The sequence below is a fragment of the Anabrus simplex genome, chromosome 4 (genome assembly GCF_040414725.1).
Source record: "Anabrus simplex isolate iqAnaSimp1 chromosome 4, ASM4041472v1, whole genome shotgun sequence".
Lineage (NCBI taxonomy): Eukaryota > Metazoa > Arthropoda > Insecta > Orthoptera > Tettigoniidae > Anabrus > Anabrus simplex.
The window spans coordinates 86,848,414-86,872,171 of record NC_090268.1 but is presented as its reverse complement, the minus strand read 5'-3'; the positions used below and the strand labels follow the sequence as shown (position 1 = coordinate 86,872,171).

General features: G+C 43.8%; 1 protein-coding gene across 1 annotated transcript in view; it reads left to right on the top strand.

Annotated features, from left to right (window-relative positions):
- Nucleotides 1-23,758, top strand: part of LOC136872432 (G-protein coupled receptor dmsr-1) — a 591,582-nt gene that overhangs the window by 556,436 nt on the left and 11,388 nt on the right. Inside the window, exon 4 of the mRNA XM_067146247.2 lies at nucleotides 15,084-16,403. Within this exon, the coding sequence (XP_067002348.1) occupies nucleotides 15,865-16,403 (539 nt within the window). The 5' untranslated portion in view covers nucleotides 15,084-15,864. The remainder of the gene's footprint in view (nucleotides 1-15,083; nucleotides 16,404-23,758) is intronic.

Genomic DNA, 23,758 nt, shown 5'->3' with positions numbered 1-23,758 from the left:
TTCAAATATAACGCATATTCTGAACGAAATAAAATAACAAACACATATTACAGATTATAAGGCAAAATAAGTCTCCGTACACTGAATTTTGCGTCCCTGAGCTTCACTTCAATTCTCATTCTTCACGGTTTTAGTGATCCGTCAGGCCTCCTATAAACTTGTTGATATCCCTCATTCTCTTGTGCATAGCTGGGACGAATTTTCGACTTCTTTCAGGATCGATTTTATTCCATTCTTCTCGCAATGCCAGTGCACATTCGTGAGTCCTGTTTTTTGCATTATGAAGAGAAAATCTGTAACGGATGTAAAAAGATTGACAGCCAACGTTGAGTTAGAAACTTAATGTACTAAAACGAAACACAAAACTCTGAATATTTGTAGGACGAGTAGCTAAAAATAATGTATCAAAGACTGCTCTTAAACTCTTTGCCGACAGTGTACTTCTAAGCGGTTGTTTCATTTATGAGCATCAACAATGTATTAACTTCACAATTTCATTGAGTTTCTTGATAAGTGACTTTCGTGAAAGTGGCAGCTGGGATGTAGGCAATTGGTGCAAATTGTTGATCGAAATAACGGTCTCTTCTACTTCTATCGGCATAAAAAGTATGACATTATCGATGAGTTTCCCGCGTTTGTCGTTTTAATATCCGCCGCGCTTGATTGGATTGAATTGGGGGCATAGTAGACGCTTGGTGCACGTTCGCGCGTCATTTGTCCAGGCTGCTTGCTATAGGCTCGCAGACTAGTCAAGCCTGAGAGTGCTATTCGGCTGGGCTATAACATCTCCAGCTGTACGGTAGCAAACTGTAGGCTCACTGACTGGACTGGCGATGTCCGCCAGAAGCCATTCAATTGAAGGAGGTAATACAGATGTGCCGGCGACGAAACTCAAAAATAACATGTGTTGAGCAGTGGTATAGGTTCTATGTTCGCATGTGTCGCTAACCCGTCGGTACCAATGTTGTTGGAACGACTGAGAAATTAATGTGAATCACTGTGGAATGTGGAACGGTAATAATAATAATTTCGTGTGGCTATTTCTAGCCGAGTGCAGCCCTTGTAAGGCAGGCCCTCCGATGAGGATGGGTGGCATCTGCCATGTGTAGGTAACTGCGTGTTATTGTGGTGGAGGATAGTGTTACGTGTGGGTTGCAGGGATTTTGGGGACAGCACAAACACCCAGCCCCCGGGCCATTGGAATTAACCAATGAAGGTTAAAATCCCCGACCCGACCGGGAATCGAACCCGGGACCCTCTGTACCAAAGGCTAGTACGCTGACCATTCAGCCAACGAGTCAGACATGTGGAACGGTAATAATGTATAACGGCTGCTTCAAGTATCGAAGGGAAGAACTTCCGCTTGTAACTTGCTTTCGCCACAGCGACCCTAGTTGTAAATATAGAATTGGTTTATCGTTTGAGTTTCATTCACTTAATGATATCACAATCAATACCATCGGATCCTCATTGTAGCTTTCATTGCAGGCTTTAAATTCTAACTGCATCATGCATTCAGTTCAGTGAATTATTTACAATCCATGAAGTGGGTTTGTAAAAGTGGCGGAATGATTGAATCTTTCAAAGCTGACACAATATTCAGTATAACACGCCCAAATAATAATGATCGGGCGAGTTGGCCGTGCGGTAAGGGTGCGCAGCTGTGAGATTGCATCCGGGAGATTGTGGGTTCGAACCCCACTGTCGGCAGCTCTGAGAGGGTTTTCCATTGTTACCCATTTTCACACCAGGCAAATGCTGGGGCTGTACCGTAAGGCCACTTCCTTCCTACTCCTAGTGCTTTCCGATCCCATCGTCGCCGTAAGACCTATCTGTGTCGGTGCAACTTAAAGCAAATTTGGAAAGAAAAAAACCCTCCCCCGATATAAGTGGACGATACCCTACTTTTGGCCCTTCCTTTCTCCTGATCGCAGACTTATCTCCTAATTTTGTGAACAGATTTACCATTCCTGTGTTTTCTGAAAATTCCGGGTTATTCTTTGTTCTTTAAGTAGCTTCGTTTTTGGCATACTTACAAGGATAAAAACTCCATTATGATCAAAGCTTCACGAAAACGAATTCTGACAGAGACCTTAAAACCCGCCCAACAAAGCTGGTGCTTTGAGCAAAAATCCAGTTCAGAAATTCATGAATAGGCCTAAGGGATTTACAATGAAGAGTTCTGTTTTGTAAAGCTCAGATACATGCTTTTAGTATGTATAAATAAATGCCATATATTAATATTCATTCATTAATAAGATAAATTACATAATTGAATAGTATAATATGTTAAATATTCTTCAATGTGTCGTAACAAATCGGGATATGCCGCAAAAAATCCCTTATTTATGTATTTATTTTCAAAATCTTCCTCCACTCGGAGGCTGCCTAAGACAAAGAATACACATACAATTTCATTCAAAAAATATTTTAAAAAATAAGTAATTAATGTCTCAGTCTGGCGAATACAAGTGGTGTCTGATTATCAAAAGAGAACTCCTGAGTGCGTCTGTATAAACATCTAATTAGCTACTGTTCTGAGAATACATGAATATCTAAGATTATTATTGGAGGCAGCTTCAAGTGGAGCAGGATGACGTTGGCCCTGTCTTACGGCTGAACGCCCTTACTGACGTCAATTCTGTATGAAAAGATGTAATCATTATTGCGTGTTTCTGTGGTGATTGGTAACGTATTGACTTGTCTGAATATGAAGAGGAAATTGTTGAGATAACACGAACACCCAGTCCCCGGGGCAGAAAAAATAATCAAACGCGATAAAAATTCTCGACCAGACCGGTAATCGAACTCGGGACTAGTGCTAGTAACGGAGCTGTTTTTCACGGAGCGAATGTTTGGCGGGTATTAATTCGGAGCTCCGATTTAATTACGAGTACTGTGCCACGCGGTAAATTCAAATTCTTAGTGATTCATTTACTACATGGTGGATTGGCTAGCATGCTCTAACAATGTTTCTTTAACAACATTTATTAAACACAATGTGTACGTGAGAGTTGTATATTACACAAAATTATCATATTTCGTAAAATGTAAGAGTTTGTCCTAGTTTGCAATAGAGTACCTGATGTTCACAGCATTGTTCACATACCGTAGAGGGCAGGAACATTGAGATACGCCTGGTGAAATCCTCGTTCGACGCAGAATCTGAAATAAATCCATGAGTTGCCCTTCTCATATACCTCCTGTGGGTGGGGGACGCAGATGAATGCACCTACGGTATCCTTGCCTGTCGTAAGAGGCGGCTAAAAGAGGCCGAAGGGGCTCTCAACTTGGATTGGCGACCACGGGGCCCTTAGCTGAGATCTGGCATTGCTTCCACTTACTTGTGCCAGGCCCCTCACTTTCATCTATCCTGTCCGACCTCCCTTAGTCACTTCTTGTTCTTTTCCGACCCCGACGGTATTAGAGCATTCGAGGCCTAGGGAGTCTTTCTTTTTCACGCCCTTCGTGGCCCTTGCCATTCTTCGTCCGTTACTTCATTTTTCGAAGTGACGGATCCCTTCTTATTTCTTCCTTTTTTCCTGTCTATCCCCTGTGGGTGGGGTATGCAGACGAATAATACACCCACGGTATTCCCTGCCTGTCGTGAGAGGCGACTAAAAGGGGAAACCAAGGGATGATTGTATTATAACCAGGAAACTACTTTTGATTAGCACCAGCACGCGGGGAACACCATGGGTTGCCTGTACTTGCGAGTAGTACCACTATATTAGGTACGAAATAGGTTTGTGATTAGTAGCAGCAGAGAGTGGGTCACTGTGGGTTTCCAGTACCCGTGAGTCGTATCCTTGTGAGAAATACCACGTGTCTGCGCGTTCCTTGTGGTTAGTTATACAATATAAGCGACCCCGTGGGTCTTCGTTGCGTATGATTAGTACCCACTATATGCGGAATACCACGGGAATACCGGCACCCGTGATTAGTATACCTAGGTGAGGATCACTATGGGTTAGCGTTGCCAATGAGATTCGCCATTATGTAAGAATCGCCAGAGGTCTGCCTTACCTGTACGACGTACAATACTTGTGAGTAGTACTATAATGTTTGGAACACCGTGAGTTTACGCTACCTTTGATTAGTACCGCAACATGAGAAATACCATAGTTCTCCTTTAGTAGCGATAAGTGCCGTTATGAGAGACTGTGGACATGGATATGCACTCCTTTAGATAACAAGCATCATCGATTTAGGATTGTGCTTTGGAAACAGACCTTTGGTCGGTAATATTGTTTCTGCTCAGGTGAGGCATTGCGGGTCGGATCCACTCATTGTTTTAAATTCATATTCATTCATTCATTCATTTTTCATCATCACGTTTTGAATTCTGGTCAGTGGATGAATTTTGTACTTTTAAATTGTCATTGCATTTCGTCTCATTTCGTACTGTAAGGGGCCGATGACCTAGATGTTAGGCCCCTCTAAACAAGCATCATCATCATCAGAAACGCCATAAGTCTACGTTACCTGTGATTAGTACCATTGTAGGATGAACACCGTGGTTCTCTTATACTAGTGATTAGTACCATTGTGAGGAGCCGGCGACCTGGATTTTTGAATTCTTATAGATAAGCATCATCCTGGCAATTAAGACATTATGAATTGGATCCACTGACTGTTTTTGTTTCATGATCATTTTCTCCTCACCGTTTATTTGAGATTCTAGTCAGTGAATACATTTCGAAGTTTTAATTTTCATTTCGTTACACCTCGTACCATTCTGGGCCGATGACCCAGATGTTAGACCCCTTAAAACAACAAGCATCATCATCAACTTGAAAAACTCACTGTATTCGAGGCGTGGTTCAGAACATCAGCTAATGAAGGCGTGTAACTTATTAGATGCTGGCAGCTAGTACCGAGTTTCTCGTAAGATAACAATGGCGATCTGCCAGTTTGCTATAAAATCCTTCGAAGCTTGTGCATAATTTTCTGCTGTTTAATTACCTTTAAATAAACAGCATTGAAAACAAGCAGATACTCAAGCGTTGCGTTGCATTTTATGAAATGGGCCGTAACGGCAAGATAAGAAACTTGCCTGATCGATGTCCCCGTATCAGTGGTCAATGAGACAGATTTAGCCCTCTATACATCAATTTCCAAGGCCTCCTGGACAGAGTAATGTCTTCCACAATATATCCTAAAATAATTCTATTATTAATATATGCTATATCTAATTTGTTCGAGGTAATATCAATCTTTCAGGAATTAGTTAACTTACGACCCCCTGAGGGTGGGGGCGCACTTGGAGAATACACCCGCGGTATATCCTGCCTGTCGCAAGAGGCGACTAAAAGGAGCGAACAAGGAATGATGACTTTATAACCATGAAACTACTTGTGCTTAGTACCATTACGTGAGGTGCACTATGGGTCTACATTACTTGCAGTTAGTACCACCATGTGAGGAACACCATGGGTCTACGTTACCAATGAGTAGGGCCTTTATGTAAGGAATACCACGGTTCTGTGGTTAGTAGGGTCTACGATCGTGTGTATTCCACCGAAGCGGGGGACCGGCCATTCGGCTGCGCGAACTAATGTCCATGTGCCATAACGCTGTGCTGGAGTGTGTCTGTTTTCTTGGCTTCGGAATAGATCTGCGCTACCTATAAGAAATACCAATTTACGAGAAATACCATTTTACCAGAAATACCATGGGTGTACGTTGCCTGTGATTAGTACCACTGTGTGAGAAAGAACACGGGTTTGGCTGGCGCCGGTAGTGTCATTATGTGCGAAAACCATGGGTTTGCGTTGCCTGAGAGTAGTTCAATTATGCGACGAATGCCATAGGTTTGTATCATTCTGTGTTTGTTACCATAATGTCTCACACACCGTGGGCCTAAATTGCCTTTGATTAGTAGCACCATGTGAGCAACACCATGAGTATATGTCACCTGTGATGAGGGACACCACGGGAAAACCGGCGCCCGTGATTAGTCCCACTGCGGAGCGCCATGGATATGCGTTGCTTTTCAGTAGTACCCTTTTGTGCGAAACACCATGGGTTTGTGTTTCTTTGAGTGGTGCCATTGTAATCGACATAAGATAGGTCTACATTTCATGTGATTAGTACCACCATTAGAGAAACACCCCGAGTCTACGTTACATGTGATTAGTACAACTATGGGAGAAACACCATAGTTCTAGCTCGGGATGATTAGAGCCTTTTTGAGCGGGTGGCGACCTGGGTTTTCGAAGCCATTCCCACGAACCTACTACGCTGGCGTAGCAGGGGGAGAGGTGAAACTCCCATTTGGCCCGTCCCAGGTGGCAATATAAATCTTTTCTTTCCGCCAGTTTTGAAATTAGACAATCGTAAATTTCTGTCATTAATTTTCAGCCAAGAGCGCATTTCTTTACCAATGTCGATGTATAACTGTAAGCTATCCAATAAACGACTGTGGGTGTGTCTTAATCATTCATGAAAGGTCTCGAATCTTCCCCGAGAGTATAAAAACTGCTGATTTTCCTGGCTCTCCGCCACTTCAACCACATCTAGCTTAGTGTATGGAAGTATAGCAGGGAGCGGTAGCGCCTCTTCCTTCGGGCAGCAGTTCTTCAACAAGGTAATGGCTGTTTAACATCTTTCTTTTTTCCTTGCTAGCTCAGCAGTTTAACCCGCGGGGTAGGTCCGAAACCTTTAATATGTAACCTATAACTAAAAACATGTAAATCTTTTTCCATCTTTGTAAAACTTCATATATCTTTAACTGTAAATCGGGGATAGAGAGTGAGTAGTATAATTGGACAGTTCGGCGGCCACCTCCACCTCAGGCTCCCAGTGGCCACCTCCACCTCCACCTCAGCCAGAGGCCTCCCAGATGCCTCCTCCACCTCCACCTCAGCCAGAGGCCTCCCAGAGGTCCCCTCCACCTCCCGCGGGAAATTTGAATTTGTAAACAAAGCCACGTGCTTTTTGACAGCTGTCATCGACAACAACGCATCGCTAACCTCAGTACTGCCATCTTGACGGGCCTAAACCTCAGTAGTGCCAACTTAACCTAACTAGCGCGAGGTAAACAAAGCCACGTGCTTTTTGACAGCCACGTGCTTTTTGACAGATTTGTAAACAAAGCTACGTGCTTTTTGACAGACAACAACGCATCGCTAACGTCAGTACTGCCATCTTGACGGGCCTAAACCTTAGTGCTACCAACTTAACCTCACTAGCTCGAGATAAACAAATCCACGTGCTTTTTGACAACCACGTGCTTTTTTGATAGCTGTCATCCGCCATCTTTAATCTATAGAGCACAGTGCTGCCCTCTTTAGCTACTTACCTTTGAAATGTGGTGGCGGATAATTTGAAAAATGCTTTTCGACAAGCAGCCATCTTTAATCCAGAGAGAACCGTGCTGCCCTCTAAGTGGTGGCGGCAAATTGAAAAATTCCACGTGCTCTTGTTTGAAAACAAACTCACGTGCTTTTTTTGACAGCTGTCATCTGCCATCTTTAATCTATAGAGCACAGTGCTCCCCTCTTTAGTTTGAAATGTGGTGGCGGTAAATTCCACGTGCTCTTGTTTGGAAACAAAGCCATGTGCTTTTTGACAGCTGTCATCCGCCATCTTTAATCAACAGAGCACCGTGCTACTATCATGCGGGCAATTTCATCACCTGTCATCCGCCATCTTTAATCCACAGAACACCGTGCTGCCCTCTTTATGACTACTACCTTAAGCATGTAGTAGCGGGCAATTTGAAAAGTTCTGTTAGCTATCATCCGCCATCTTTAATCAAGAGAGCACCGTGCTGCCATCTTTAGCTAGATACCTTTGAAATGTGGTGGCGGCAAATTGAAAAATTCCACGTGCTCTTGTTTGGAAACAAACTCACGTGCTTTTTCGACAGCTACCATCCGCCATCTTTAATCAACAGAGCATAGTGCTGCCCTCTTTAGTTTGAAATGTGATGGCGGCAAATTCCACGTGCTCTTGTTTGGTAAACATAGCCATGTGCTTTTTTGACAGCTGTCATCCGCCATCTTTAATACAGAGAGCACCGTGCTGCCCTCTTTATCGTAGTAGATGTAAATTCGTCACCTGTCATCCGCAGTGCTGCCATCTTTAGCTAGATACCTTTGAAATGTGGTGGCGGATAATTTAAAAAGAAAAATTCTACAGCAGCCCTCTCTCGACGCTAATTGCATAAGATGGCGGCTATACATGACTCCTTAAGGGTGCTTACGCAAGATGGTTGCTATACACAGGTTCTTATGAGACGCCCTTGGGATGCTTGCTCAAGATGGTAGTTATACATGGCTCCTTATGAGATGCCCTAGGGATGCTTGCTCAAGATAGCGGCTGCTCTTATGGGACGGCTTAAGTGTCCTTGCACAAGATGGCTTGAGACGCCCTAAGGATGCTTGCGCAAGATGGCGGACACAAGATGGCGGCTATACAAGTCTCCTTATGAGACGCCTTAAGGGTGCTTGCGCAAGATGGCTGCTGCTCTTAGCTTAGAGGCTAACGTGTCGTGATAGTTCGATTCATTAAATTTAGGGCTTAAATGTAAAATGTTAAATATCTCGAAAACGGTGCATCGTAGAGCAAAACGGACAACATTTTTCTACCCAATACCTAGGTTCGCAGTATGAGGAACAAGAAAATCATAGTCTAATGATGGGATCAACGGTTCGGTTCCTACTTAGGCCCTTTGGCATTTGCTCTGTTTTAGCTTGTATTGAAGCGAGTCTTCGTAACATGATCAGGTCTAGCTATGGTAGAGAGTATAACGTACCGTGCAGGTTCGATTCATTAAATTTGGAGGCTTAAATGCAAAATGTTAAATATCTCGAAAACGATGCATCGTAGAGCAAAACGGACAAAATTTTTCCGCCTAATACGTAGGTTCGTAGTATCAGGAACAAGAAAAAACATAGTCTAATGATGAGATCAACGGTTCGATTCCTACTTAAGCCCTTTGCCATTCGCAGCTATCTATTTCTACAAGATGGTGGCTGCTCTTATGAGAAACAAGATGCCTTGAGACGTCCTAGGGATGCTTACGCAAGATGGCAGACACAAAATGGTGACTATACATAGCTCCTTATGAGACGGCCTAGGGGTGCTAGCACAAGATGGCGGCTACTCTTATGAAGAAAGCTAGCTTAGAGGCTACTGCGCAAGATAACAGCTGCTGTTATGCATGTGGTGGAGGGCAATTTGAAATTCTATGTGCTTAATCAACAGAGCAACCTGCTGCCCTCTTTAGCTGAAATGTGGTGGTGGATAATTTGAAAAATTCTTTTGACAGCTATCATCTTTAAAAACAATGGCGACTATACATAGGCTGTTAAGGCCTTATCATTCTCCTCCTCCTCCTCCTCCTCCCCCTCCTCCTCCTTCTCTACCTCCTCCTCCGCCTCTTATGTCAAGGCATAGCTTTATATCGAACAAGTTTAAACCTGCATCGCGAAGGCAAGCGTGTGCAGCGATAACATTATTGTGCATGTTTAGACTTTCGAAACATAAGAAGAGTAGAATCAAACGCTGTACTCGATACGACATGTGATCAGAACATTGATTGATGCGTTCAGAAAACAAAATAAGTGATCAAGACTAGAATCGAACAATGTACTCAATACATCATGTGTTTAGAATATGTCAGGGGATACGCTTGTTCTAAGAAGATCAGATTGAAACATAACAAGACTAGAATAGAACACTGTAATCGATGTTGTTAACTTCAACATGTGATCAGAACATTGATTGATGTGTTCAGAACACAAAATAAGTGATCATGACTAGAATCGAACACCGTACTCCATACAACATGTGATCAGAACATTGATCGATGTGTTCAGAACACGAAATAAGTGATCAAGACTAGAATCGAACACTGTACTCAATACAACATGTGTTTAGAACATGTTAGGGGGTACCCTTGTTCTAAGAAGATCAGAATGAAACATAACAAGACTAGAATCGAACACTGTAATCGATGTTGTTAACCTCAACATATGATCAGAACATTGTTTGATGTGTTCAGAGCAAAAGTACAATTTTGATGATTTGCTTAGTGTAAAATCAAAAACTATGGAAACACACTGTGCACATATCGCGTAGCTAACTCGCTCAGTAAGCAATATTGCAAAACTACAACTTCAATGATTTGCATAGTGTAAAAATCAAAAACACACTGTACCCATACTGCACAGCTAACTCGCTCGGTAAACGATATAGCCAAAGTATAACTTCAAATTATTTACCTTCCATCATTCGTCTTGTGTGTAAAAATCAGTCGAACAAGTTATCGCATAAACATAGCTGAAAAAAAATCGTGATAGGGTATGGAACCCAGGGGTTACATCTTATCAGAAGGGCAAAAAGGATGAAAGGACTCTTCCTCCTCCTTACCGCACATTCCTTGTAGGGCTAATTGGCTGAAGGGCTAATGGGCAAAAGGGCTAAAGGGCTAATGGGCTAAAGGGCTAATGGGCTAAAGGGCTAAAGGAGCAACAACCTCGTCGGTCGCTATCAGCAAGAACGCTTGTACTTTGTTAAGTGTAGATTTTATTACGTAAGACGTAACCCCTAGGTTCCATTCCTTGTTCTGAACATGAAACCATTTACAAAAAAAGATTAATTTTCTACACTTAACAAAGTACAAAGTACCGATTTTCTTCTCTTTCCTAATGTATTAAAATTTTCTTATACGCGTCACCTCCCTAGAGTGGGAATAGCCCCTGTTGAATTTGCCTAGCGCCACTTAGGTTTTAACTAGTTTCATGTAGGAGTGTAAGTTCTCGCCTCCATTCCTTTTGTATTTAGGGCCGTTTAAATTAACCTTTTTTTAAATTGAAGGTCCAGTAGAATGGGTACAAGGTACCCCTGTTCATTTGTAAGTGTGCCTTGAGAGGCAGGCAATGCGAAAGTTGTTGTGGCCTTTAATAAGCTTCAAAGATTGAGAGTGGTCAGCTCTTTATGGTGTTTTGCAAGGTGCCTCTAGGAGGCTTGACTTTACTAGATGTGAGCAAGTGCTCCTTGTAATGAGGGGTTTCCTGCCCTTTGGTAATTTGTGGTTGTGAGCTAAGAGCTCAGAGATTGTAAAAGGTGGGGCTTGTAGCCTAGATCATTAATTAGTCTCTAAATCCTTGCTTTTCTGGTCTTGTACCTGATTATTGGATAGCTGTTGACTTGTTGTACTCGTTAAGTTTTCAAATTCTATGTAAAAATTTGTTAAATTTTGTTTTCTATTGAAAATATAAACTTTATTTAAATTTTTAATTCATCTTTCGGACTTGTAGTTAGACCCATTCCAGCCCCCACTTTCTTTCACATCTGCTGTTCCACAGATACCTTGGAACAGGAACATTTGATTCAATAAAGATATATTTAATAAGACAATCGTGACCACTACCTAGACCATGCCATAGGTAGTCACATATTATCCCCACCCTCCACCCCACATTTCATTTTTTTTTCTACAGTCTCAAATAATAACAAATAATAACCGAGGTTCAATATATTGTTTTTACGTTTGCCTTTGTTTTTCTAAAATTCAAACCAGGCTATTTTGCACAACTAGATTTTTAGGTGTGTGCAAGACAAGGCACATGCCCCCAGTTACAGGGCTGAATGGCCTGCACCATATTAGCTGCGTTACCTGTGGTACAAGCTACAATTTTATGCTGTATGCTCCAGCCCTCTGCAATGCACCACAGTTCATGGGCAATGTTTTCGGCCGTGTGCCGGCCACTGAATTGAAACAAGATAGCAAAGATGGTTTTAGACAGTATTTGGCGTCAGTGAAATTTGCAGTTGCACTGAAGAATCCTTTTTGTTTTATTGCTGTCTTCCTGCAGTTATCAAAGAGATGTTCGAAGCATTGTATGAAATTTATTTTTAAAGTGCTGCTGGTGATGGTTTTTCTTGTAAGAGGAAGTACAACTAGGTAATCAACCTTTCTAAACAAATTATTTGAAACAATGGAAATAAAACAAAATTATATATTAAAGAGAGGAATTCCGAAACAAAGTGCGTAATAAAACAAGGAAGTCTTGATAAAGCCAAAAAGAAAAACACTAACGAATCAAAAGGGAGTGTACGTACGCTGAGTATCAGAACACTTGCAATTTACATACCCTTAATAAATACACTGCCGCCATAAAGCGGATGATGAATTTAGCATTAGGCGCTTAATTGGCTAATGAGCGTTTGAGTGTTTCTTGCAGGCAGAGGATCCGTCTTACGCCAGAGGACCCCTGCGGGTGGGGAACGCACATGTAGGAAACAGGCGGTATCGCCTCACTGTCGTAAGGGGCGACCTAGTCGCGGACATAGATTATCATGTGTTGGGACTCCTGTTGGATAGAAACGGTTGACTACGAAACTGCCACGCTGGCGTATCGGGGGCGCACGTGACGCGTCCCAGGTGGCGGATAGGAGGGTCATAACCGGCTTGCCGGCGGACTTCAGGGAAATAAAATACCTCTCGCGGACCAAACACACACCCCCTATGGGTGGGGGACGCAGATGAAAAATCACCCACGGTATCCCCTGTATGTCGTAAGAGGCGACTAAAAGGGGCCTAAGGGGCTCTCACCTTGGGAGTGTGGATTGGCGACCACGGGGCCCTTAGCAGAGTCTTGGCATTGCTTCCACTTACTTGTGCCATGCTTCTCACTTCGTCTATCCTGTCCGACCTCCCTTGGTCAGATATTGTTCTTTTCCGACGCCGATGGTATTAGAGCATTCGAAGCCTAGGGAGTCTTTCATTTTCACGCCCTTCGTTACCCTTGCCTTCCTTCGTCCGTTACTTCTCTTTCGAAGTGACGGATCCCTTTTTTCTTCTTCTTTTCTCTCTCTCTTTACTCCCTGTGGCTGGGGGATGCAGACGAATAATACACCCACGGTATCCCCTGCCTGTTGTGTGAGGCGACTAAAAGGAGTGACCAAGGGATGATTGAATTAGAACCATGAAACTACTTTTGATTCGTACCATCACGCGGGGAACACCATGGGTTGCCTGTACTTGCGAGTAGTACCACTATATTAGGTACGAAGTAGGTTTGTGATTAGTAGCAGCAAAGAGGCTGGTCTGGGGGTTTCCAGTACCCGTGCGACGTACCCATGTGAGCAACACCGCGGGTCTGGGCATTGCCTGTGAGTTGTACCACTATATGAGCGACACCGTGGGTCTGGGTTGCCTGTCATTAGTACCCACTATGCGAGGAACACCACGGGAATACCGGCACTCGTGACTAGTACACCTAGGTGAGGAACCTCATCGGATTGCGTTGGCTATGAGTGGCGCCATTGTGTGAGAAACGCCATAGGTCTGCGTTACCTGTACGAAGTACAATACTTGTGAGTAGTACAATCTTGTGTGGAACACCGTGAGTATTTGCTACTTTTGATTAGTACCCCAACATGAAAAATACCATAGTTCTACTTTACTCGCGACATATACCATTCTGTGGGGCCTTAGACATGAATTTTGGACCCCTTTAGGCATCAAGCATTCTCGATTCAGGATTATGCTTTATAAGTTGTACCTTGGTCAGTAATACTGTTATTTATGATCTTTCTTACGTCGGATCCACTGTTTTTTGTTTGTTTGTTTCTTTATTTTTTTTTCTTTTTTTGGTTTCATGTCCATCCATTCATTCTTCATGCCATTTTCTTATTTTGGTCAGTGGATGATTTTAATTTTTTTGGTTGCCATTTCATTTCGTATCATTAGGGGCCGATGACCTCGATGTTAGGCCCCTTTAAACAACAAGCATCATCATCATCATCATCATCATCATCTATGCTATCTGTAAAGCTCTGCGGTACGCACAGTCCGATGAACGCCGACACGTTATTCTGTGTACTGACTCCTTGAGCTCGCTACAGTCTATTGATACCTGTTTCCCTCAGCACCCTCTGGTGTAGCGGATCTAGGACTTGCAGGCCGGGTGCTCGGATGCCCGCACCGGAATCACGTTTATGTGGCTCCCAAGCCACATGGGTGTAGTGCGAAACGACTTAGCCGATGAAGCTGCCAATTGGGCATTAAGACTGCCCCCGTTGCGTTACAAGGTTCTAGCAAGTGATATTCGCTCTTAGCAGAGACATCTTATTATGTTCCATTGGGAGATGGAAGCGCAGGATACCTCTCTTCCAAATAAGCTGAGAGCGATAAAAGGTACAACGAAGGTATGGAGGACTTCCCCTCGGGATTCTCGGAGGGAAGCAGTATTATTATATCCTCTTCGGATCGGCCACGGTATACTAACGCACTCCCATTTATTGAAAGAAATATTCGCTCCGGTGTGTACTTGCGGCGATCATCTTACCATGGTACACATCCTTACGGAGTGCATGGACATTGTCGATCTGCGCCGTAGGCTAAAACTCACGTGTACAATGTCCCTCATCCTGCGCGATTACGAGCAGTCCGCAGACCTTGGCGTCCGTTTTGTGAGGTGTAGTAGTCTTTTTTTTCTCGTGTGTAACATTGTTCTTGTCTTAGTGTACTTTTTGTCGACTGCGCCTTTATCCCATTGGCTCTATTTTAGTTCGTGTTGCGTATTTTAATGTGTTATTTTAACTCATAACTTGAATTCTATGTATACATATATCTGAATGTCCAGGTAATGTTTATTCCAGCATCACCTCTATTTTCTATTCTTTTATTAGAAAATAAGGCTTTTTCGAATTAGATACAATGGTTCTTTTAAGCCTTTAATCATTTTTCATCACCATTTATTTTAAACTCTAGTCAGTGGGTACATTTTAATATTTTTCTTATCTCATGTAGTCCATCTCGTACCATTAGGGGCCGATGACCTTCGATGTTAGGCCCCTTTAAACAATAAGCATCATCATCAATATACAGCTTTCACGTCGTCTGTAACGCCTGGGGCATGACAGACTGTGTTGCTCGTTCCGTATAAGTGTGTTTATGAAAAACTAATTTTGGCTGGCATTAAGAGAGAAAGGCCGTGGCCGGAATGTTAGATATTATTCCTCCATTTACATGGAGTGTTAGAGGAAATCTACAATCATGGCATTATACTCTGTTTTAATACTCTTATTATTGTTTAACGTGATTTATTGTTCTTATGTTGCAGGGAGCGGCTGTAGAGAACTTCTGATCATCACCCGCTGAATCAAGAACTCTTACGTGATTTCCAAAGGAATGGTCCTTTCAAAGGAGAGCTATATACCGACTGAAATATACAATGTACCGGCAATCCATCGGAGAAGGTGACTATAGTTTCGGTTGCGACTGAGAAGAATATTTTTGAAGACAATTTAGTGTCTGTTTGGATATTCATTCGATCGGAATAAAAATGTTATTGGTGTTCAGGTGTCTCAAACTGTCAAACGAATCCCACCAGTACATGTTATGAAGAATTTAGTTCCCAGTGGTCACTTGCGGGAATCTTTATTTATTCGTATTTCCTGGCTCTTAACTGACAGAGAAGTGATGGATCTCGGAGGAACTTCCACAGTGCATATAAGAATTCTATTTTCTTCCCAGACAAATTATTGATTTTTCGATAAATGAACCACTGCAGGTTGATTACTTGGACATTCAGCACATACGTTGACGTGGAATATGAATTGTAAGGAGTGACAAGTATAAATATAAGTTACTGAAATATGTCTTACCACTGGAAAAGATTAAATTTGTTAAGTGAACTAAAAACACCATCAAATGATCTGCAATGGTTAATACATATAAAGTGTTAAGATATGAGAAAGCTCTACATTTCACTGACAATTTTTCATGTAAGAGTGAGCAGTTTTCAAATTTAAAATAAATGAATATCTTTGACTTGAAGGAAGAGAGGTGTTGTTGCTTAAGTTATATTCTCGAATCAAGTGCAATATCGAGTATTAATTTTAATGTGGTACGATTATACTGACATCATGACGAATGAATTGTATGAGAAGTTCAACAAGAGTTACTTGTTGAATTACCTTAATATGACGGAAGAAGAACTGGATTTATTCATCAATAAATCATCTGAAGTGAACACGAGTCTCATTAACCCAGCAATAGCAGTTCCTGTTTGTGCCTACTGTGATGGAAACATGAAGTCACTTGCCATGGGATATCGCCGTATTCACGGCTACGTCAGTCTAGCTGTGTGCCTGTTCGGAACTGTGGCTAACTTGCTGAATGTAGCTGTGTTGACACGAAAGGACATGGCGTGTGCACCCATCAATCGTATACTGACAGGCTTGGCGGTGGCCGACATGTTGGTGATGGTGGAGTATGTTCCCTTCGCCTGCTACATGTATTTCATTCTTCCTCGCCGACTTGAATACACATACTCATCGGCTGCATTCCTACTTTTTCACATGCATTTCGCTCAGGTTCTGCACACCATCTCCATCTGCCTCACCCTCACCCTGGCCGTATGGAGATACATTGCTATAAGGTGAGTCAAACGAATGTCATTTTCTTTGTAATGGGCTTCGTTCAGAAGCCATAATTGTTGGTTTTTTAGTTAAACTTAATGTGCAATTACTTTATTTTCGTATACGTTGCCACGAACCTGCTATGCAGGCGTAGCAGGGGGAGAGGTGATACTCCCACGTGGCGCGTCCCAGGTGGCGGATAGGGGGGTCCTAACCGGCTTGCCGGCGGACTTGAGGGAAATAAAATACCTCTCGCGGACCAAACACACACCCCCTGTGGGTGGGGGAGGCAGACGAAGAATTCACCCACGGTATCCCCTGCCTGTCGTAAGAGGCGACTGAAAGGGCGACCAAGGGATGAATGAATTAGAAATATGAAACTACTCTTGATTCGTACCATCATGCGGGGAACACCATGGGTTGCATGTACTTGCGAGTAGTAACACTAACTTGGGACGAAATAGGTTTGTGATTCGTTGCAGTAAAAAGCCTGGCCGGGTGGATTCCAGTACCCGTGCGTTGTATCCATGTGGGCAGCACCGCAGGTCTGGGCGTAGCCTGTGAGTTGTACCACTATATGAGCGACACCGTGGGTCTGCGTTGCCTGTGATTAGCACTCACTATGTGAGGAACACCACGGGGCTCTTGGGACCGGCACCCGTGACTAGTACACCTAGGTGAGGAAACTCATCGGTTTGCGTTGGCTGTAAGTGGCGCCATTGTGTGCGAAACACCATAGGTCTGCGTTTTCTGTACGAAGTACAATACTTGTGAGTAGTACCATCTTTTGTGGAACACCGTGAGTCTTCGCTACTTCTGATTAATACCCCAACATGACACATACCATGGTTCTATTTTACTCGCGACATGTACCATTCTGTGGGGCCTTAGACTTGGATTTTGCACCCCCTTTAGACACCAAGCATCATTGTGCTTTATAAGTGGTTCCTTGGTCGGTAATAATGTTATTTTCGATCTCTATTGAGTCCGATCCACTGGTTTTTGTTTGTTTTTGTGTTTTGTTGGGTTCCCGTCCATCCATTTATTCTTCATGACATATTTTATTTTTATTTTGGTCAGTGGATGCCTTTGAAGTTTTTGTTCTTTCATTTCGTACCATTAGGGGCCGATGACCTTCGATGTTAGGCCCCTTAAAACAACAAGCATCATCATCATCATCGTATACGTTGCAGGTGACAATTGGTCCCACTTACACCTCAGTGTCACATTACCACTCCTTCCTAAACATGAAACAAGCCAATATAATCTATACACAGATAGAGTTTAGCGAAGTGTCAAGAGTTGCAACAAAAAACATGCCAAACGTTAATCAGAAGTTTACCTGGTACACGATTGTGTATAATTTATTAAATTAAAAATATTCCTTCTCTATTCGAAAGGCGCATGCTGAAAAATAACAATGTGATTACTTCCAACGGCCACACGTTTGTCGAAATGACGCGATGTGCTCTCCGGGAGGTGGATGAAGAGCTATGTGGACAGCTGGTTCCATAACTCACGAAGAGGAGTGTGCAGCTCTGGGATTGTCCTTGATGGAGGTTGGCGGACTGTCACCCGCCTCCTTGTTACATTTTGATTTCATGTCGTTTATGTCCCGTTCTGGATATGTTTTCCTTCAACACATGTATCTGCCTGGTTGACAAGATACGCACGTGCATAGTCGTCCAAGAAAACGAAGTCTACTCATACTACACCACCACCACCACCACCACCACCACCACCACCAGCACCAAATTAAACCTCTTTTTACGATGGTAATGTATTCAAATCGTTTTCCAGGTTTCCTCAGACGAATGTACAACAGGCGATGACGACGACGATGATGATGATGATGATGATGCTTGTTGTTTAAAGGGGCCTAACATCTATGTCATTGACCCCTGATGGTACGAGATGAGATGAAAACACCAAGATATATCCACTGACCAATATGTAAAAACAATGATGAAGAATGAAATAATTCACATGACTTTAAAATCAACGAATCTAATTCAAAATATTGAAAGTTACAATAATTTCAAAATCCATCACTGACGAATACAAAATGACGAAGATGAACAATTATAATTGTTGCGGGGATATCCGTGGAAAAGAAAGAGGTGAAAGAAGGTGCCGGGGTGAATGGGTCTATCTACAATATCAAAACTAATTTAAAACTTCAACGGAAGGTTATATTTCTTCAAAAAACAACCCCCAACAAATAACAACATGTTAGGTACAAAAGCAATCTTGAAACAAGACTAGGAAAATTCAAGATTAGTGATTTTTACAAATTCTGGGCTTCAATCCCCTAGTTTTACAATTTTACAAAAGGAAGAGGTATTATTTGGTGAGGGGCTGAAATCCCCTAATTCAAGAGCACTTGCTCCCTAAATCACAATATCTAGCCTCCCAGAGGCACACTTTACAGTTACAAAACTTTCAAAAAGAGCTAACAGGCTCTCAGTTTTCCAAGCCTACTCAAGGCAACATCAAAAATCTTACACTCTCTGGCCTTCCATGGCCCAACTTACAAAAACAGGGGTATCTCCTACCCAACCTACAGGGCCTTTGCGGAAAAGAACAGGTAAAGTAAACAGCCCGAAACACAAACTGAATGGAGGCGTGCCCTGCACACCAGATAATGAAATATAAAACCCTACAGGGCTCTCAGCCGATGAAACAGGAGCTATTCCCAAAATACTGAGGTGACTCGCACAGAAATTACTTTAACACATTACAGAAGGAAAAAGTTACAAAACATAGTCACCTCAAACCAAAATGAAGGGGAGCTCGAGAGGGTAATTCACTCTTTATCCCCAATTTACAATTAAAGATTTTATGAAGTCAAAAGAGAAGTTACATTTTAGAAAAGTAGGCTACATAGTAAATATTCGGACCTTCCCCTCGGAATAATTTGCGGAGGTAGCAAGAAAGAATGAAGTTATGTGGCCATTACCTTGTAGATGTTCTAGCTGCCGACGAAAAGGGCCGCCCGCCTCCTGCTTAAACACACACACACACTCAGAAAGACGACGATCAATTGGCCAAGAAACGTGAAAAGCCGCAGTTTATAAACCCACAGGGAAGGTTCGAGATCATTCAAGATTAATCAGGACACATCCTCTTAAATTTTATTTCCTGACACAAATTGAACAAGTAATGCGGGATTGGTTGAAAATTAATTACAAATTTTACTGATTGGCTAGATTCAAAACTGGCGGAAAGAAAAGGAAGTATAGCCAACCCAAAAATAAATTAACATAGATCAGTTATGAAAAACCTAGAAAACCAACCTACATTTAAGAAAATGTCACTGTCATAATTGCTCAACAGTCTGGTATCTTTAACAAAAAAAGAATGATATTGATTGTAACAGGGGTAGCACGTACCCATTCTGCATATGTAGATACATCAGCTGTAACCCTGCCTGTCGTAAGAAGCGACTAAAAGGGGGACCTGGGCGCGGACATGGATGGCTGGCGGTTTGCGGTTTGCTACAATGTGTTGGACCCTCTGTCAATGGAAGGGGCTAAGTACATTCACAGGTAATCCCTGCCTGTCGTAGAAGGTGACCAAAAGGGTCATGTGGCCATGGTCCTTTCTTTATATTCTTTGGTTTTTTCAGGGTTACTGTTGTGCGTACTGCTCGGAAATGGGTCTCTTACGTGTGGGTTTACGCCTGAAAGCCCGTGCAGTACTCACAGAGACAGCGGCGGGTGGGATCGTCATGTACCCTTACAGTAGTATCCGCCTGATAACACAGGTCAACGCACAGCCGAATGCCAGAAGGACATATTATTATCAACTAATTACTTTTTCTCTATATTTAGTGCTCTGAACACGTTATGGGGTACGTGATATTGTGGGTGACTGGAGGAAGGGAGTCCTAGTGATCATTGCTCGGGGCCGATGACTTACATGTTAGGCCCTTTCAAACAACAAGCATCAGCATCAGCATACGCTACTGTTAGCAATGCCACAAAGAGAACGAGCTCGAAGGCGGAGTCCATTCCAACCTTCGACCACCATTAACCCTGTGCCGGGTACGAAACCTACGCCGGCACAGCAGGAGAAGAAGACAACGTCTCCTTCCCTCACGAGGTCGGCGAAAGCCGCGCCTAAGCCGGCGAGGGCGGCATCGTCGACCAGGGCTGGGAAATCACCTCCCAGACCGTCTAATCAAGAATCGACGGTGGGGAGGAAAAGCGGCCTTATCAAGCGTTCTTGCACATCTCCCACAAACGGGGCCTCACGCCCACCACTCGGAGGGCTTGATTCTGCACTAGCGGGTCTTCCTCCTGGAAAACAGGCTCGCTCCACTCGTAGGAAGAAACCCCGACCCGGACTACGTCGAAGAAATTCAAACATGTATCACCTCGCCTGGTGACAAGGTGATGCACATGGAGCATTTTTCTCCATCATCGGATGGGGATGTAAGTGTAGGTTAGGTAGAATTACGCTGCTTCTACCCTAACCCTCAGAAATCCACACCCACACTATGGCACTGTTACAGTGGAATTGTAACGGTTATGACAAGCATCTTACTGAGCTACGTCAGCTCATTAGTAAGTAAGCACCCCTTGCGGGTGAGGGATGCACATGTAGAATACACACGCGATATCCCCTGCCTATCTTAGGAGGCGACTAACAGGGGCCCAACGGGCTCTGAACTTGGGAGTGTGGATTGGCGACCACGAGGCCCATAGCTGAATCTAGGAATTGCTTCCACTTACTTGTGCCAGGCTCCACATTTTCGTCTATTCTATCCGACCTACCTTGGTCAACTCTTGTTCTTTTCCGACCCCGATTGTATTAGAGCATTCGAGGCCTATGGAGTCTTTCATTATCACGCCCTCCGTTGCCCTTGCCTTGCTTCGTCCGTTACTTCATTTTTCGAAGTGACGGATCCCTTCTTTCTTCTTCATTTTTCTCTCTCTACCCCCTGTGGGTGGGGGACGGAGACGAAAAATACACCCACGGTATCCCCTGCCCGCCGTGAGAGGCATCTAAAAGGGGGCGACCAAGGAAGGATTGTCTTAGAAACATGAAACTACTTTTGATTAGTACCATCACGCGGGGAACACCATGGGTTGCCTATACTTGCGAGTCCACGAACCTACTACGCTGGCGTAGCAGGGGGAGAGGGGACACTCCCGCGTGGCGCGTCTCAGGTGGCGGATAGTGGGGTCCTAACCGGCTTGCCGGCGGACTTGAGGGAAATAAAATACCTCTCGCCGACCAAACACACTACCCCGTGCGGGTGGTTGACACACTTGTAGAACACACCCGCGGTATCCCCTGCCTGTCGTAAGAAGCGACTAAAAGGGGCGACCAAGGGATGATAAAATTGGAACCATGAAACTACTTTTGATTCGTACCATCATGCGGGGAACACCATGGGTTGCCTGTACCTGCGAGTAGTACCACTAAATTGGGTACGAAATAGGTTTGTGATTCGTAGCAGTAAAGAGCCTGGCCTGGGGGTTTCCGGTACCCGTGCGTCGTACCCATGTGAACAACACCGCGTATCTGGGCGTAGCCTGTGAGTTGTACTGCTATATGAGCGACACCGTCGGTCTACGTTGCCTGTGATTGGTGCCCACTATGTGAGGAACACAGGGAATTACCGGCGCCCGTGATTAATACACGTAGGTGAGGAAACTCATCGGTTTGCTTTGGCTCCAAGTGGCGTCATTGTATGAGGAACACCATAGGCCTGCGTTCCCTGTACGAAGTACAATACTTGCGAGTAGTACCATCTTCTGTGGAACACCGTGAGTCTTCGCTACTTTTGATTAGTTCCCCAACATGACAAATACCATGATTCTACTTTACTCGCGACATGTACCATTCTGTGGGGCCTTAGACATGGATTTTGCACCCCTTTAGACATCAAGCATCATTGTGCTTTATTAGTGGTCCCTTGGTCAGTAATACTATTATTTACGATCTTTTTTGAGTCTGATCCACTGTTTTAGTTTGTTTGTTCTTTGTTTTTTTTTTTTGGGTTCATGTCCATCTATTCATTCTTCACGACATTTTTATTTTATTTTGGTCAGTGGATGTATTTGTACTTTTTGTTATTTCATTTCGTACCATTAGGGGCCGATGACCTCGATGTTAGGCCCCTTTAAACAACAAGCATCTTCATCATCATCATTATCATCATCATCCTTTCATCGTTCGTTACTCCATTTTTCGAAGTGACAGATCCCTTTTTACTTCTCCTTTCTCTCTATCTGTCTCTCTCTCTCTACCCCCTGTGGGTGGGGGACGCAGACGAATAATACACCCACGGTTAGCCCTGCCCGTCGTGAGAGGCGACTAAAAGGGGCGACCAAGGGATGACCAGGTGGGTATTGCCTTGGCAGCTTGGTTCGGCTACAGATGCGAGTGGGTGGCATTCGGGGAGGAGGGTTTCGGGCATGGCTTCGAAATGAATTCGCCCATCCCATGGTGGTCCCCCACCGAATTCTTTAACTTTTGCTTCCCTGAGAGGCATTGGATCCAGCTTCCCTAGGTTTCTGGTTGCTGCCAGAAAAGTTCGGTATTATTTTAAGCTGGTGAAATCAATCCTTTTTAGTAGGCACATTGAAGGCGTCTACTGCGAACTTGAGGATCTGTAGTTTGCTTATGAAGACTCGCACTGCACTGCAAGCCGATCAGTTGCGTGCGACCACATTGACGAAATCCACGTCAAAGTGGAGGAGCACAAATCCTTGAATCCTTCCCCGCAAACATGTTTTGAACACTGACGACGAGTTGTTGGAAGACATGAAGAAACTTGGCAGAGATCTATGCTATATCTGAAGCTCTGTGGTACGCACTGTCCAATGAACGCCGACACTTTCTTCTGTGTACTCACTCCTTGGGCCCGCTACGATCTATTGATACTTGTTTCCCTCAACACTTTTTGGTGCAGCGGATCCAGGACCTGATGGAAGGATGTTCAGATGCCGGTACCAGAATCACCTTTATGTGGCTCCAAAGCCACATGGATGTAGAAGGAAATGAATTAGCAGATAAGGCTGCCAAGGAGGCAGTTACACTGCCCCCGTTGCCTTTCAAGGTTCTAGCAAGTGATATTCGCTCTCAGCTGAGGCATCTGGTTATGTCCCATTGGGAGGAGGAGTTGCAGGCCATTCCACTTCCCCCGGAACCTGCTATGCAGGCGTAGCAGGGAGAAAGGTGATACTCCCAACCGGCGCGTCTCAGGTGGCGGATAGGGGGGTCCTAACGGGCTTGCCGGTGGACTTGAGGGAAATAAAATACCTCACGCGGACCAAACATGCTACTCCCTGCGGGTGGGGAACGGACATGTAGAATACACCCACGGTATCCCAAGCCTGTCGTAAGAGGCGACTAATAGGGG